Source organism: Stegostoma tigrinum, chromosome 18 (genome assembly GCF_030684315.1).
Source record: "Stegostoma tigrinum isolate sSteTig4 chromosome 18, sSteTig4.hap1, whole genome shotgun sequence".
NCBI classification, from domain to species: domain Eukaryota; kingdom Metazoa; phylum Chordata; class Chondrichthyes; order Orectolobiformes; family Stegostomatidae; genus Stegostoma; species Stegostoma tigrinum.
In genome coordinates this window covers 59,050,221-59,066,066 of record NC_081371.1, presented here as the reverse complement: position 1 = coordinate 59,066,066, position 15,846 = coordinate 59,050,221, and the positions used below count along the sequence as shown (strand labels likewise).

At 44.3% G+C, this 15,846-nt stretch overlaps 1 protein-coding gene across 2 annotated transcripts in view; it reads left to right on the top strand.

Moving 5' to 3' along the window:
• The first annotated feature begins 790 nt into the window (after positions 1–790).
• Positions 791–15,846, top strand: part of nr1h4 (nuclear receptor subfamily 1, group H, member 4) — a 109,551-nt gene continuing 94,495 nt past the window's right edge. The window contains exons 1-2 of one of the 2 annotated variants that reach the window (XM_048549148.2): positions 791–896; positions 13,349–13,472. In XM_048549148.2, coding sequence (XP_048405105.1) covers positions 13,379–13,472 — 94 coding nt within the window. In that variant the 5' untranslated portion in view covers positions 791–896; positions 13,349–13,378. The other variant, XM_048549149.2, reaches the window with a different exon arrangement.

Genomic DNA, 15,846 nt, shown 5'->3' with positions numbered 1-15,846 from the left:
GTCTAACCTGCCCAATGTTTCCTCATTAGACAACATGCTCATTCCAGATGTTAGTCTCATGAACCATTTTCCAACTCATTTATATCCTTCCTTAACTAAGGTGATCAATATTGCACACAGTACTTCAAACATGGTCTCACCAGCACCCTGTATAACTGAAACATCATATCCTTAGAGAAAAATCAATATTGCTGGAAAAGCTCAGGAGGTCTGACAGCATCTCTGGAGCCGCGTTCTTATCTTTGCACTAATTTCCCCAACAATAAATGGTAACATTCTATTAGCTTTCACCAATTACTTGTTGTACCTGCACACCCAGTCACTTCAAGCATTCTAATCTATCATTTATGTAGAATATGTTTCATTTGTCATGAGACATACCATTTCATTACTGTATACATTCTTTAGTTAATGGTTAATCATTTAATTTCCGCAACTAATTTTTTTGAGCTTTTTATTTTAATGCTTGTTTCACATCACACATTCATTTCTATTGATTAGAATTTATGTTCTAGTTACTGCCTTTTTCTTACAATGCATCATCCCTGCCACATCTCTCCACTTTCATGCTCAAATCACAGCTGATTAAATACTGTCTGTTGTGAGTATGATCTCTATTTTATCAATGTCACAAGCTGGCCATGGACAGGCCATGTTTCGGAGACTGTTAGGCAAACTGTTTAATGAATAATCTCCATGCTTGCACTTTCATCTTGACCCCGAGTAACTTTGCAAAAGAGCTTTTGGTGAGTCCAGGGATGAAGTGTCTGTACAATGTCAACATGAAACTGATAGAGGAGCAACAACTAGCACATTCAGACCTGATCAACTGAACACAAGGTTTCATTCAAAGCAGTGGGGTGTACGGTCCTGTTAGTGACAGAGAGTTCAGCTTGGTAAGTATCTGTTGCTTAAAAATGCAAACCAACCTGGAGCTTTGCTTTTGGTTAGTACACAGGACTCATTCCTTCTGGGCATACAGTCAGTCAGGAACACTACTGTTCAAGATTTGGCTGTTCCACAATTAATTTAGCAACAAATGGATTGAAGATGTCAATCAATGTAAAAGCCTCGAAAGAGATTCCTTCAGCAGCATCCTACATCTGATTGATAAATTGAAAAGTTTTGATGATGAATATTTAGCAGTCATGTGAGCTTTGTGCATTTTATAAATTACAGTTTGATGTCTTTGACATACTTTAGGCTGATGATTGTCTAATGGAGATTGAGAGATTTGCAGAACATGTGCCATTTTGAATTGTTTTTACAAGTGTTGAAGCAGAGATGGACTCGGCTCTGAAATTGTCTGGAATATTTTCACATTTACATTGACCTTGTTGAGCTGCCTTCGTGAACAATGTTGCAATTTGTTATATTTCTTAACTGTACTATCTTGCTGCTATGCTCATGCAATAACTCATTAAGAAATTTGGCTTATTGAAATCAAAATGATGGGTTCTGCTTCTGACACTAATAATGTCGAGGCAGTCACATTGTATTGTACGTAATTACCAAAACAAGTAAAGGGGAACTTGGAGAAATCTCTTCACACGGAGGAGGGAGAGAAAACATTGCAACCACTATTAAAAACAAGAGTCCGCAATGTTTTTAAAACAGAAATAGATCATTGATTCTTACAGCACCCTTTCATAACCTAACAATGTCCCAAAGTGTTTTGTAGCCTATAAAATACTTATGAAACTTTGCTGGAATGTATATAAGACTGCAGAAGGGTTTTTTTGTTTTGGCTTCCTCATTGTCTCACCTGCCATGAGAATAAACTAAAGAAAAAAGTTTTATTATGACATGCAGGATCTATATGTTTACTGAAACATCGTAAGACAATTCCCAATGTATTCAGGACTGAATTGCAGTTGAACCTGACCATTTCCTCCTGTGATTCAGTTCACAATAATCAAGGAACATTACCGTACAGACTGAGGCCATTCAGTCCAACATGCCCATGTTAGGTCTTTAAAAGGGTCAACCAATTAGGTCTAACAACCCAGCTTGCTTCCCAGAATCTTTCTAAATTTATCCTCTTCAAGTACATGCCCCATTCCGTTTTGGAAGCTCTTGCGGAATCTGATATCACCACCAGCTCAGCTAGTTCCGAATCTAACAGAGTGAAAGAATTTCTCCTCAGTTTTCATCCAGACTGGGTAAGAATGACAGGAAAAATAAGGGAGCTGAATATGGTTAAATGGAGAAGGACTGCAGAAAGCTGCACTACGGAGGGATTTGGGAGTCCTTGTGCAAGAACCACTAAAATTTAGTATTCAAGGCTAGTTGGTAATAAACAATGTAAGTGGAATGTTGCAGACCAGCCAGCGTCAGAAGTGCTGGAAAGTTGACATATCGGGTTAGAATGTCCCGGCCTGAAAAGTCAGCTTTCCTGCTCCTCTGATGCTGCCCGGCCTGCTGTCTTCCTCCAGCTTTACACTGTGTTATCTCTGACTCCAGTATCGGCAGTTCTTGCTGTCTCTAAATGGAATTTTGTCCCTTATTTCAAATAATTGAAGTAAATAAAAAGGGAGGTTTTGCTAAATCTATACAAGGCACTAGTTAGACCACAGCTAGAGTACAGTGAATGGTTTTGGTTGTTTTAGCAAAGGAAAGATATACTGGCATTGGAGATGGTCCAGAGAACATTCACCCAGCTGATCCCAGGTATAGACAGACTGTCTTATGAGGAGAGGTTGAGTTGGTTGGGCCTGTACTCACTGCAATTTAGAAGATTGAGAATTGACCTTATTGAAACTCACAAAATTCTTAGATGACTTGATACGGTAGATGTGGAGAGGTTGTTTCCCCTTGTGGGAGAGTCTAGGCCCAAAGAGCATCATCTCAGAATAAGGGGTAGACCATTGAAGACAGCAAAGTGGAAGAATTTCTTTTCTCAGAGGGTAGTGAACCTATGGAATTCTTTACCAGCGAGGGCTGTTGAGGGCAGAGACAGGTATATTTTTAAGCCAAAAGGGAATCATGGGATATTGTTTTAAAGCAGGAAAAAGGGGATAAGGTAGGACAGAAAGCCAGACATGATCTAATTGAATGGCAGCACACATTGAATGGGTGAATAGCCTACTTCTGGTCTTATATCTAATGGACATTTGGCTTGTAGCTCATGCTGTGTGTTTGCTGTGTAAGCCGCTGGTACATGCTGTGGGTCTGCTGTCTGGTGTAGCACAGAACTGTGCTGCATTTGACTGTTCAGTGCCTCTCAGCATGATGAACTGCCTGTCTCTCCTGTGTAAGCGCTTTAGGAACCTGGGCAACATTGCAACAATGTTTCAGAGGTGCAATCTGCTGGGTATAAATAGCACAGTGTGGGTGGAGTTAGATAGAGAAAAGTACATGCAGATGTACATGTCTTCCTTAAAGTAGCAGTACGATTAGAGCTTGATCTATCACTGATTATCATATATTCAATAAAAATTGTAATAAACAGAATTACAAACATTTGAATTGAGAACAGGAGTAGGCCATTAAGGATCTAAAGCCTGCTCCACCATTTAATAAAATTTTTTCTGACTTGATTATAACTTCAGATCCACCTTCCTGTCTGACCCTCATAACATTTCAGACCCTCGCTTAATGAGAAACTATCTACACTGGCCTTAGAAATATTCAAAAGCTCCAGGAAAAATACACCTATCTTTGCCCTCAATAGCCCTCTCTAGTAAAGAATTCCATAGTTTCACTACCCTCTGAGATTCACAACTGTCTGAGAGAAAAATATTTGCTTTATCTGTTTTAGATGGGTGTTCCCTGACATTTAAAAATGACCCCTAGTTCTAAGTTCTCCCAAAAGAGCAAACATCCCCTTCACATCCATCCAATCAAGTCCACTCAAAATCTTATACATAGAACATAGGACAATACAGCGTAGAACAGGCCCTTCGGCCCTCGATGTTGCGCCGACCTGTGCACTAATCTAAGCCCCTCCCCCTACACTATCCCATCATTATCCATATGCTTATCCAAGGACTGTTTAAATGCCCCTAATGTGGCTGAGTTAACTACATTGGCAGGCAGGGCATTCCATGCCCTTACCACTCTCTGAGTAAAGAACCTGCCTCTGACATCTGTCTTAAATCTATCACCCCTCAATTTGTAGCTATGCCCCCTCGTACAAGCTGAAGTCATCATCCTCGGAAAAAGACTCTCACTGTCCACCTTATCTAATCCTCTGATCATGTTGTACGTCTCTATTAAATCCCCTCTTAGCCTTCTTCTCTCCAATGAGAACAGACCCAAGTCCCTCAGCCTTTCTTCATAGGGCCTGCGCTCCAGACCAGGCAACATCCTGGTAAATCTCCTCTGCACCTTTTCCAATGCTTCCACATCCTTCCTGTAATGGGGGGACCAGAACTGTACGCAATACGTTCCAATGAATTCATCTCTCACATGTTCAAAAACCAAGTGGTGAAAATGTAAATAAAAAATGAAAGAACTGCAGATGCTGTAAATCAGGAGCAAAAACAGAAGTTGCTGGAAAAGCTCAGCAGGTCTGGCAGCATCTGTGAAGGAAAAAACAGAGGTAACGTTTCAGGCCCAGTGACTCTTACTCGGAAGGACGTTTCCTCGAAACGTTAACTCTGTTTTTTCCTTCTCAGATGCTGCCAGATGAAAACATAATCTGTGCAAATATTCCTCACAAGATAACTCTTGCACTCCAGTTACTCGTGTAGAAACCTCAGACTAAAGAACGCTCTCGACCTCAACTTCTCCTTGACCATCTGCCTTGAATGTAATCTCTTAAAACTACATGACAAAATATAAAAAAGTTTTACCAGGGTGTTGCTTGGCCTGGAGGGTTTGAGTTATAAAGAGGTCTGGATAGGTCAAAACTTTTTGTATTGGAGCAGAGGAGGTCGAGAAACGACCTTATACAAGTTTATAAAATCCTGGGGAGCACAGATAAGGTGAATAGCAATGGTCTTTCTTCCCTAGGGTGGGAGAGTTCAAAATTAGGGGTCATATTTTTAAGGTGAGAGGAGAAAGACTTGAAAGGGATCTGAGGGGCAACATTTTTACACAGAGTGTGGTTTATATGTGGAATGAACTGTCAAGGGAAGTAGTTGATGCAGGTACAGTTACAAAATTTAGAAGACATTTGGATTGGTACATGAATAAGAAAGGTTTGGAGGGACATGGGCCAAATGGGAATTGGGAATGGTTTAATTGGGAAACTAGGTCCGCATGGACGAGTTAAACCGAAAGGTCTGTTCCCATGCTGTGTGACTGTATGAGTCTATGACTTTGTTCTCTCTCTCCCTTCTCTCTCATGTATTTGAAATTACACTGTCAGCCAAAGAGACAGGGAGCCCCCAAGTAAGGACAATGTGAGTGAGTGCTCAGAAAACAAGCGAAGAGCGATACGATGCTACCCATGGTGCTGTGCGTTGTTGAAGCATCCTGAGCGATCTGCTCATAAAGGGACCTGGTAGAAATTGTCAAGTGGATGGTGCCCTGTTCCTTGAGGCACCGAGCTGGTGGAAGAATTGGTTTGAGAGCAGCCATGATGATGTGGAGAAGCTGGTGAGAGTTTGTCAGTGTCAGCTTGCGTGTGTGGTGTTTTGGGTGGATGGTGGTGACCATGGAGATGCTGTGCTGTATACATCATTGGATGATGGTCAGACCAAGTAAGTACCTGCTCCAGCCTCATGTTGGGGCCATTCTAGTTTCTAGGGACAGGGGAGGAGATTCTGAGGAGAATTAGGCTCATAATGAGATGCAAATACATGGAAAGGGGGTAACAAGTTTCTGAAACTGCCCTTTAAACACTAAACGTGAAAACTATGAAGCTTTTTCTTGGTATTGAAATTCTAACTTCCTACTTTTCCATCTTTCTCATTGGTCCCCATGTTGCTACTTGAAGACTGACATTCTCTCTGACTTACAGTGCAATTTACCATGGTGTGGGGAGAGGGAGGAGGGAAGAGACAGTGATAGGGAGGGATGGTGGGGAGAGAGGGGGGAGAGAGAAAGAAAAGAGGGAACGAGAGAGGGCAAGTGGGAGAAAGAGGGACAGTGAGGAGGAGAGGGAGAGAGAGAGAGAGGTGGTGGGGAGAGAGAGGAGTGTGAGGGAAGGTGCCGAGAGAGAGAGAGAGAGAGAGAGAGAGGGAGAGAGAGGTCTTTTGCTATGTGGTTTGCTATCCACATCTAAGAGTTTAGCATCAAGAAAGGCTGGTCTAGAAGAAGAAAAGTCTGAGAGCTAGGGGTGAGCAGTAAATGTTAGCCCAGCCAACGACACCCAGATCCCATGAGTGAACTAAGAAAAAGGAACAGAACACTCATCGTTCCTCTTTATTCCTCTTTCTCTTTCATTTCCTGCTATCCACTTTCTTTCTCTCCCTCCCCCTACATGTCTCTTCTTGCGTGTCTCTCTATTCTTTCTCCCTTTCTCCTTCTTTATCTTTCTCTATCCTTACTGGACTAATAAAAATGTGTCTGCTCTGCTCTCTGCTCCCTACTCCGTGACTGGATAGGAATCTCCGATAAGCAGCTTTTCGGTGGCACTAACACTACGCACTGCGTTGTCAGCCTCCTTTATCAGTGATAGAGAAGGAAATCTAATCTCGTCCTCTTGTTAAATGGCTTCCTTTTTATGATAACTGTGATGAAGCATATTGTTTTAGATTTGTACTGTGCCAGTGTGACTGGATAACAAGACCCAATCCAGCTATGGATAGGTTGTGTAGACTCCCAGATAAAACCAATAACCCACTTTAGTGATGAATGCTTTTGAACACGGCTGGAGTGAAATCTTGCTTAGTAGCAGCATGATAAGGATAAGCAGAGATAGAGATAATTAAATGTTCAGAGTTATGGTTCTCAGCCAATTAAATTGGTGCCATGGTAAATATCACCAGTCTAGCAATGCATGAGCCCAGGCTCCAATGTTTTGAGTGAATGGGTTGAAATTGTCCTTGAAATTTGATGCCAATGAAATCTGGGATGAGAAGCTAGCTTAGTGGCAATTGATTCAGAGATAGTGGGAACTGCCAACCCTCGAGAATCTGAGATAACAAGATGTAGGTTTCTGAAGAAGGGTCCAGACCCGAAACGTCAGCCTTCCTGCTCCTCTGATGTTGCTTGGCCTGCTGCATTCATCCAGCTCCACACCTTGTTATCTCCTTTAACAGTAACTGAATGTCTACTGCTCTTGAGGAAGGGTCATCAGACCTGAAAAGTTAATCGATTTCTCACTACAGATGCTGCCAGACCAAGTGAGCTTTTCCAGCAATTTCTGGTTAAGTTTGTGAATGGCTGCTGTCAATTGATACAAAAAACAAATTTAGTTCACAAATACCCTTTCGGGAAGGCAATCTGCCGTCCTTTCTTGGTCTGGCTTACACGTGACTCCAAAACTATTGACTGTTAACTGCCCTCTGGCTAAGAAATTGGGCCAAGCAAGGACGGTCAAATCTCATGTAGTGAATATTTTTTAAAAAGTTTTGAGTGAGATCTTTAGCTCAGGAAGGTGAAAGTGAATGGATTGGTTGTGGAGGATGAGTACATTGGGGAGGTGGTGCATTGCAGGGTTGCCTTCCAGAGGTGGGGAAATGCTTTTGAGACAAGTCTGTGGCACACCTATTCCTCTCTGCCTACAGAAGGTGGGTCTGGCACTCCATCATCCTTTGATTCTGACACTGAGTACAACAAAGGCAATTGAAGGATAGAACACCTATGAGGGGATGAATAGCCTCCCCTTATGGGCCCAACTCCGGCTAACATCACATTGTATCTCTGGAGTTCCTGTCCTAAAGCACGCTCAATGTCCCCCAAAGGGTGAGACAGATGGCAGAAGAGCATTTAATCAGACTGGAGGGTTGGGAGATACCTCCACCTCGGACCTGATAAAGTCTGGGATAGGAACGCTTGTGGCCTTTAGAGGGGCAATAGGTCCTCATTTGAGGGCTTGATGCCACTTCCTATCCTAATCATTCAGCCGTGGGTGGCGGAACCGAAAGAGCTAATGTGTTGAAGCTGCTTCCTGGGTGGTGGGAGGGGCCCCTCTTTATCGGGAGCTCTGAGGGATCTGATTTTGGGAATGGTCCAGGGGGCTGAGGGACCTGACTGAGAGACACACCCTTTTGACTTTGAGCCTGATCCTTCCATGAACCACAGTCCAGGGCTCTCCCACCACCCGGCTCTGCCTGCCATCACGCACCTGCAGCTTAGGCCTTTTGGTGAGACCAGGTCCCTGGTAGCACTCTCCAGGTGGAAACACCAGCAGCGGCAAGTTCTGGCCTCTGACTGGTTGCAGCTCTCAGCGGTGGGCAGGATAGCCTGTCACTGTCTGATTAAACACTTGATTAAGAGGGGCATTGGGCAACTATATGGAGGGAAATTATTCAGGTTGGCACGGTGGCTCAGTGGTTAGCACTGCTGCTTCACAGCACCAGGGACCCAGGTTCAATCCCAGCCTTGGGCGACTGTATGAAGTGTTCACCTTCTCCCCGTGTCTGTGTGGGGTTCCCCCCACAGTCCAGCAATGAGTAAATTGAGTGGATTAGACACGGGCAATGCAGGGTTACAGGGAAAGGATAGGGGAAGGGTCTGAGCCGGTGGCTCCTCAGAGGTGTGGTGAGGACTAGTTGGGCCGAATGGCCTACTTCCACACTGTAGGGACTCTATATTCTATGGAAATGGTGTGCAAGGAGATGGCGATAAGGCAAGAGATCGGTGCTGATATTAGAACAAGCATTGGTACAATGGGCAGCATGGCCTCCTGATTTTGTGATGAGCGCCCAGTTCAGTAGGATTTCACTGGCAACACAGTTCTCCTGTGAGACAGCAATATCTCCATTTATGCTGCCACATGTCTCTTGCTCTACCCTAAAAGCAAAATTCTATTAGACAATAAAAACAGGAAATGTGGGAGAAACTCAGCAGGTAATGTTCATGTTTTGCATCCAATGACTCTTCCTCAGGACAGGAGGAGGTTGAAAAACAGTGGTTCGGATGCAGTTGAAAAAGATGGAGAAGGGGCAAGTGGAACAGATGGTGAGGGTGTCCTTGACAACTCACAAGGGCAGTGTAACTGGTGGCAAAGCAATGTTTGAGCTGTAAAGTATGTGTTATACATTGGTAGCAGAGAAACACGCGTTCTCTGAGAAAGTAACATTCAACACATACCTAGATCACAGAATCATAACACCATAAGATAAAGATCTCCATTAGAACTCAGCCATTCAGCCCATCAATTCTGCTTCACTCTTTGATCATGGCTGATTTGTTTCTTAACCCCATTCTCCTGCCTTCTCCCTGTAGCCTTTGATTCCCTTACTAATTAAGAACCTATCAATCACTTTGTTAAATACACGCAATGACATGGCCTCCACAGATTGACCACCCTCTAGCAATTACAGAACGTTTGTTGGGGGCAGCCCGGTGGCTCAGTGGTTAGAACTACTGCCTCACAGCGCCAGGAACCCGGGTTCGATTCCAGCCTCGGGTGGCTGTCTACATGGGTTTCCTCCCACAGTCCAAAGATGTGCAGGTTAGTTGCATTGGCCATGCTAAACTGCAAATAGTGTCCAGGGATGTGCGTGCTCGGTGGCTTAGCCATGGGAAATGCAGGGTTAGAGGGACAGGGTAGGGGGGTGAGTCAGGGTGGGATCCTCTTTGGAGGGTTGGTGTGGATCCATTGGGCCAAATGGCCTGCTTCTACACTGTAGGGACTCCAGGAGATGGCAACTATTGAGCCCACTGTGTCTTCATTGACACTTCAAACCGTCATCACCGAGAGCCTTTTCCCCTTTCCCTTGCACACTGTTTCTAACCAAATAACCATCCAATGACCCTCCTGGATGCCTCAATTTAACCTGCTTCCACCAAATTTCCAGGCAGTGCATTCCAGACTCTAACTACTTGCTGGGTGAAAATGCGTTTTTTCCTCCCATTACCTGGCTTCATTTGCATAGCAGTTTAAAACTATATGCTCTATTCCTTTCATACATGGGGCCAGCTTCTCCCTGTTGACTCTGTCCAGGCTACTCATGAGTTTGAGAACCTTAATCAGATCTCCTCTCAACTTTTTTTTCCTCTTGAAGGAGAGCAGGCTCAACTTCTTCAATGCAATCTCGTCTCTGAAGATTCTCATTCCTGGAACCATTCATGTTTTCATCTCGTGTTCCAGAGATGTTAGGTGGCAACAGTCAAATCTATCCAGCAATAGGGGTGGGGCTTTTGCAAGGGTTTCAATGACCATGTTGGGCAGTTTGATGTCAATGATAAGCAGTTCCAGATTGACAGATAATTGGAGAAAGATACAGAGGCAGTGGCTGTCTCCAGATCAGGAATTCAGACTAGATTCAGAAGGGGTTCTTGAGAAGTCAAAAATGGGAAGGTTGTTGGCCCTGGGTTAAGGGAGACCATAAGTGACTGAAAACAAGCCTGTGAGCATTAATTCTTCAAGGCAGAAGAGAGGCTGAGCTTGAAACACCCATAAGCAGTATTTACTGCATCCATTGGGACCAGAGAAAACTCGAGGGCATTTCCAACTTAGTGAAGTGAGTTGTTAATGAAGAGTTTGAGTTAATGCCTGTGAATGAGGACTGAAGGGCAGTTTACAGTGTCCAGGAGAGCATAGAACCATGGCAGGAGGATGATTGACCAGAGCAGGAATGGACATTGAGGCAGCCCATGACAGAATGGCTCGGGAATCAGAATTTCGTGGCCAAATCCACAAATATGAAGAATTATAATCCTTATGGAGTTTAATGAGATTTGTCTCGGAGAATATTTACTGAGAAATCTGTGGGGTCTTTTTAGATTTCAGGAAAGCTCATTGGTTGGCACTGCTGCCTCACAGAACTAGGGACCTGGGTTCAATTCTACCCTTGGCTGACTGTCTCTGTGGAGTTTGCACATTCTCACTTGTTTACATGGGTTTCTTCTGGGTGCTCCGGTTTCCTCCCACAATCCAAAGATGGGCAGGTTAGGTGGTTTGGTCATGCTAATGCATCCCATAGTGTCAAGGAATATGTAGGTTAAGTGGATTGGCCATGGGAAATGCAGGGTTACAGGGATTGGGTAGGGGAGTGGGTCCAGGTGGGACGCTGTTTGGAGGGTTGACGTGGACTCGATGGGCTGAATGGCCTGTTTCCTCAATGTAAGGATTCTATTATTTGATAGAATAATGCATCTGCATGGGGCGTCCAATCACGGCATATTACCCATGCCAACCACATGGTAATTCTGAGCATTAGAAATAAGTTGTACACATATTATAGACTCAAACACAGAAGTTCCTGGAAAATCTCAGCAGGTCTGGCAGCATCTATGGGTAGAAACAGAGTTAACGTTTTGGGTCCTTTGACCCTTCTTGAACACCCGTGATCTGAGGTTTTCTAGTAGTATCTGTTTTTGATTTCAATTTCCAGCATTTGCAGTTTTTTGGTGCTTTTTTTATGCATATATTGTAGATTGTGTTTCTATTCCAATGTTGTAAAGTAAAGTTTATTCTTGCTTGCTCAAAGTCAGAATTTCGTGGCATTATTCTCTTTGTAAGTCCCCTGGTTCTCATAATTTGTATGATACAGCCATCGAGCCATGGAGTCATAGTGTCATACAGTAAGGAAATAGACCCTTCTGTCCAACTCATCTGCCAACCAGGCCTATCCTTGGCCAGCATTTTTCCCATATCCCTCTAAATCCTAGGAGCACAAAAGCTGACATTTCGGGTCTAGACCCTTCACCTGAAAAGTAGGATGGGGAGATGACTCTGAAATAAATAGGGAGAGAGGGGAAGGCGAATCGAAGATGGATAGAGGAGAAGATAGGTGGAGAGGAGAGTATAGGTGGGGAGGTAGGGAGGGGATAGGTCAGTCCGGGGAGGATGTACAGGTCAAGGGGGCGGGATGAGGTTAGTAGGTAGGAAATGGAGGTGTGGCTTAAGGTGGGAGGAGGGGATAGGTGAGAGGAAGAACAGGTTAGGGAGGCGGGGACGAGCTGGGCTGATTTTGGGACGCAGTGGGGGGTGGTGCAGCCCAATGGTATCAATGTGGATTTCACAAGCTTCAAAATCTCCCCTCCCCCTACTGCATGTAATCAAACAAAATGTAATGATTTTTAGGCCTTATTGATATCGGGTGAACGTGCCAGTAAGATATTTATCTGCTAATTTATTCATGGTTAGCTAAGCCACCTGCTGATTTATGGACCAAAGTTAAAAATAGACAACCAAACTGGATTCGATATCACTGGCTGCTAGAAACAACATCCCTACAGAAATCTTCTCTCCTTTGAGCAGAGAGGTTTGAGGGGGCCTGATGGAAGTGTATTGATTTGATTTATTATTACCTAATGTACCTAAGTACAGTGACAAGTTCTGTTTCGTGTGCAATACAGGCAGTTCATAACGTACAATGACAGGAAGATCATATGGTACTCAAACAGAGTGAGGAATACAAAATTGCACCTGCAAAGAAGGTGCACAAAAATTAAGGTCAAACTTAGCTTTGAAATTTGAGAGCTCCATTCAGCAGTCCAATTACAGTTGGGAAGAAGCTATTCTTGACTTGTTGCATGTGTTCAAGCTTTTGTATCTTCTGCCTGATGGGGAAGAGGTTGGCAGAGATTAAAACCAGGGTGGGAAGGATCTTTAATGATATTTGGTGCTGAGGAGAATGGACAGGGTGCTTAGAAAGCAGCTGTTCCCCTTAGTTAAAGGGTCAGTAACAAGGGGGAGTAATTTTAAGGTGAAAGAGGTTTTAAAGGGGGATGTGAGGGAAACCTTTTTCTACCAGAGGGTGGGAGGGTAGTTGAGATGGGAAGCCTTACATGTTTAAAAAGTACTTGGATGAGCACTTGAAATGCCATAACATTCAAGGCAAGTGTGGGAAAATGGGACTAGTGTAGGTCGTCGTTTATTTTTGGCAGCACAGGCTTGATGGGCCAAAGGGCCTTGTCTGTACTGTATGATTCTGCGATCCTATCAGGAATACGTTCTAGCTTTGTGCCCTATCTTTGACATTGTTGGAAGCTTGGGCAACATTTAATTCCCTGTCCGTGTCTTCATGGCAACACTTTGGCAAATCAGAATTGATTGGTCAACTTCATTGCCCTTTGCTCCTGGAGTAGAAATGGTTGTGATTGTTTGAGATTTGACATTCTTGTACCTGTCCTGGTGAATGTGAGATGGAAATGCTGAGCAACATGTCTCTCTTTCCAGCAAACTTTCTAACTGTTCCAAAACTAACACACACGAAGTTAACGTTCTGTTGCCACTGGTTTCTCGCGCCTGCAGAGGTTATGTTTTTACTATTGTTTCGGCTTCAATTCAAAATGAAGTGGGTGTAACAAATCGCTTGAGTTTACAATTCTTGCCTTGCAGAGGCTCTTGCTGGTCACGCCCCTTATCTGGATGAAGCAGTGGATCATGTCTGAGGTGAATATGTTGGGACATAGTCAGTTTTCACCATCGGAGGGATTTTGTCTCACCGCCTCCTCATTCTTCGGTAAGTTCTGAGGAAGGGCCACTCGAGCCAAAATCTTAGTCCTGATTTCTCTCCGCAGATGCTGCCAGATCTGCTGCGCGATTCAGGTAATTTCTATTTGGATTTCTGATTTACAACATCTGCAGTTCTTTCGGTTTTTATTTGGTAATGGTATGCACTTAGTGTTTGAGCCCAAACTCTAAATTCAGCCTGAAGCTATGGGTGACTCTGCCTTGTCCTTTTTAAGTAGGCCTAGCAGGGGTTTGCGGTCCATTATTGTTACAAATTTACATCCATAAAGATGTTGGTAGAACATCCTGATTCTAAATATGACTGCCGAACCTTCCTTGTCTGTCTGGGTATATTTACATTCTGCATCAGCCAAAGCCTGGGATGCGTACGTCATTAGGCATTCCTCTTCATTGGGCCATCAATGAGCTAATACTACCCCGATACTATACGAGGAGGCATCGCTTGTAAATACCAGATCATTCATAGAATCCCTACAGTGTGGAAACAGACCCGTCAGCCCAACAATTCCACACTGATCCTCACGGCCTCCTGTAGTGCCACAACAATGCTGCCCGTAGGTTGAAGGAACAGCAACTCATATTCCACTTGGGAGCCCTGGAGCCCAATGGTATCAATGTGGATTTCACAAGCTTCAAAATCTCCCCTCCCCCCACTGCATCCCAAAACCAGCCCAGCTCGTCCCCGCCTCCCTAACCTGTTCTTCCTCTCACCTATTCCCTCCTCCCACCTCAAGCCACACCTCCATTTGCTACCTACTAACCTCATCCCGCCCCCTTGACCTGTCCGTCCTCCCCGGACTGACCTATCCCCTCCCTACCTCCCCACCCATACTCTCGTCTCCACCTATCTTGTCCTCTATCCATCTTCGGTCCGCTTCTCCCTTTCTCCCTGTTTATTTCAGAATCCTCTCCCCATCCCCCTTTCCTGATGAAGGGTCCAGGCCTGAAACGTCAGCTTTTGTGCTTCTAAGATGCTGCTGGGCCTGCTGTGTTCATCCAGCTTCACACTTTGTTATCCCCAATCCAGATGTAGGTGGACTTTCCAGGGTGTGCACTGCCCTGGATCCAAACTTATGAGTTCTCTCACTCCGTTTAGATCTAGAGGGACTCTGTCTGTCTCCAGTCTGTGTGTCAACAACAACTACAATGGATTGCCCGTCCGGATCCAGAAGAAAATTTTAACTGTTTGGCTGAGACTTGGCTTTGTTTTGGGGTTTGGCTTTGGACTGAGTCCCTCTGCCTGAGGTACAGTACCTCTGTTCAGGAAATTTCCTGAGTGAGGGAATGCAATTGCCTTCACTAAAGTGGTGTTCCCCAAGCTCAGTTAGACTAGTGAGGGTATCACTTCCATCAGAATACCCTATATCTCATGAGCTCCACTTGCCACATTTTATAATAACAAATCCAGTTGTATTGCCTGTTGGGAGCCCAGTTGGGCTTCAGCCATGAGGCAGCCCAGTTTGTGGAATGGACAGCACCTGTCATACCGGTGGGCTGCATGGTGGCTCGGTGGTTACAGCATCAATCCTACTCTCGTTGCCACTGAAATATCTCAAAAATGGTCAGCATCCAGGCTCCCTTTATTTGTACGTGAATCCAGCTCCCACTGAGTCAGCTCTCAGAGTGAACAAGATGTCTGACACTCCTGCTCATGTCTGTTAGCCAGGGCTCCCTGATTAGACAAGACTGACAGCCCCAATCAGACAGCTGACATTCTGTGACGTCTAGCTGGCTGACCTCATTCCAATCACTGTGGATTCAGTGATGTTAATGCGTTTGAATGTCATGAAGAGATATCTACCTCTTCTTTTTTGGAGATGGTCTAGCACTTATGTGGCATGAGTGTTACTTTCTAAATCATTATATCTTCCATCTCTCCCTCAACTGCATTTCTGGCCAGAAATTTATTGCCTCTGGCAGTTAAGGATCAACAAGTAGGCTAGATCAGGCAAAGATAGCAGATTTCTCTTGCTAAAAGGCATTTATGAAGCAGATGAGTTTTGTTAAAAAAAGGGCCATGGTCATCATTGGACTAGCATTTTATTGAGTTCAAATTTTACTTCCTGCCAGGTGGGCTTTGAACCTACACCTAGAGCATGTGAGCTTGCGGTTTAAGATTGCTCAGGAACAAAAACAGAAGTTGCTGGAAAAGCTCAGAACTGGATCCGAAATGTTAACAGAGATAATGGGAACTGCAGATGCTGGAGAATTCCAAGATAATAAAATGTGAGGCTGGATGAACACAGCAGGCCAAGCAGCATCTCAGGAGCACAAAAGCTTTTGTGCTCCGAAATGTTAACCCTGACTTTCTCTTCACAGATGCTGCCAGACCAGCTGAGCTTTTCCTGCAAGTTCTGTTTTTG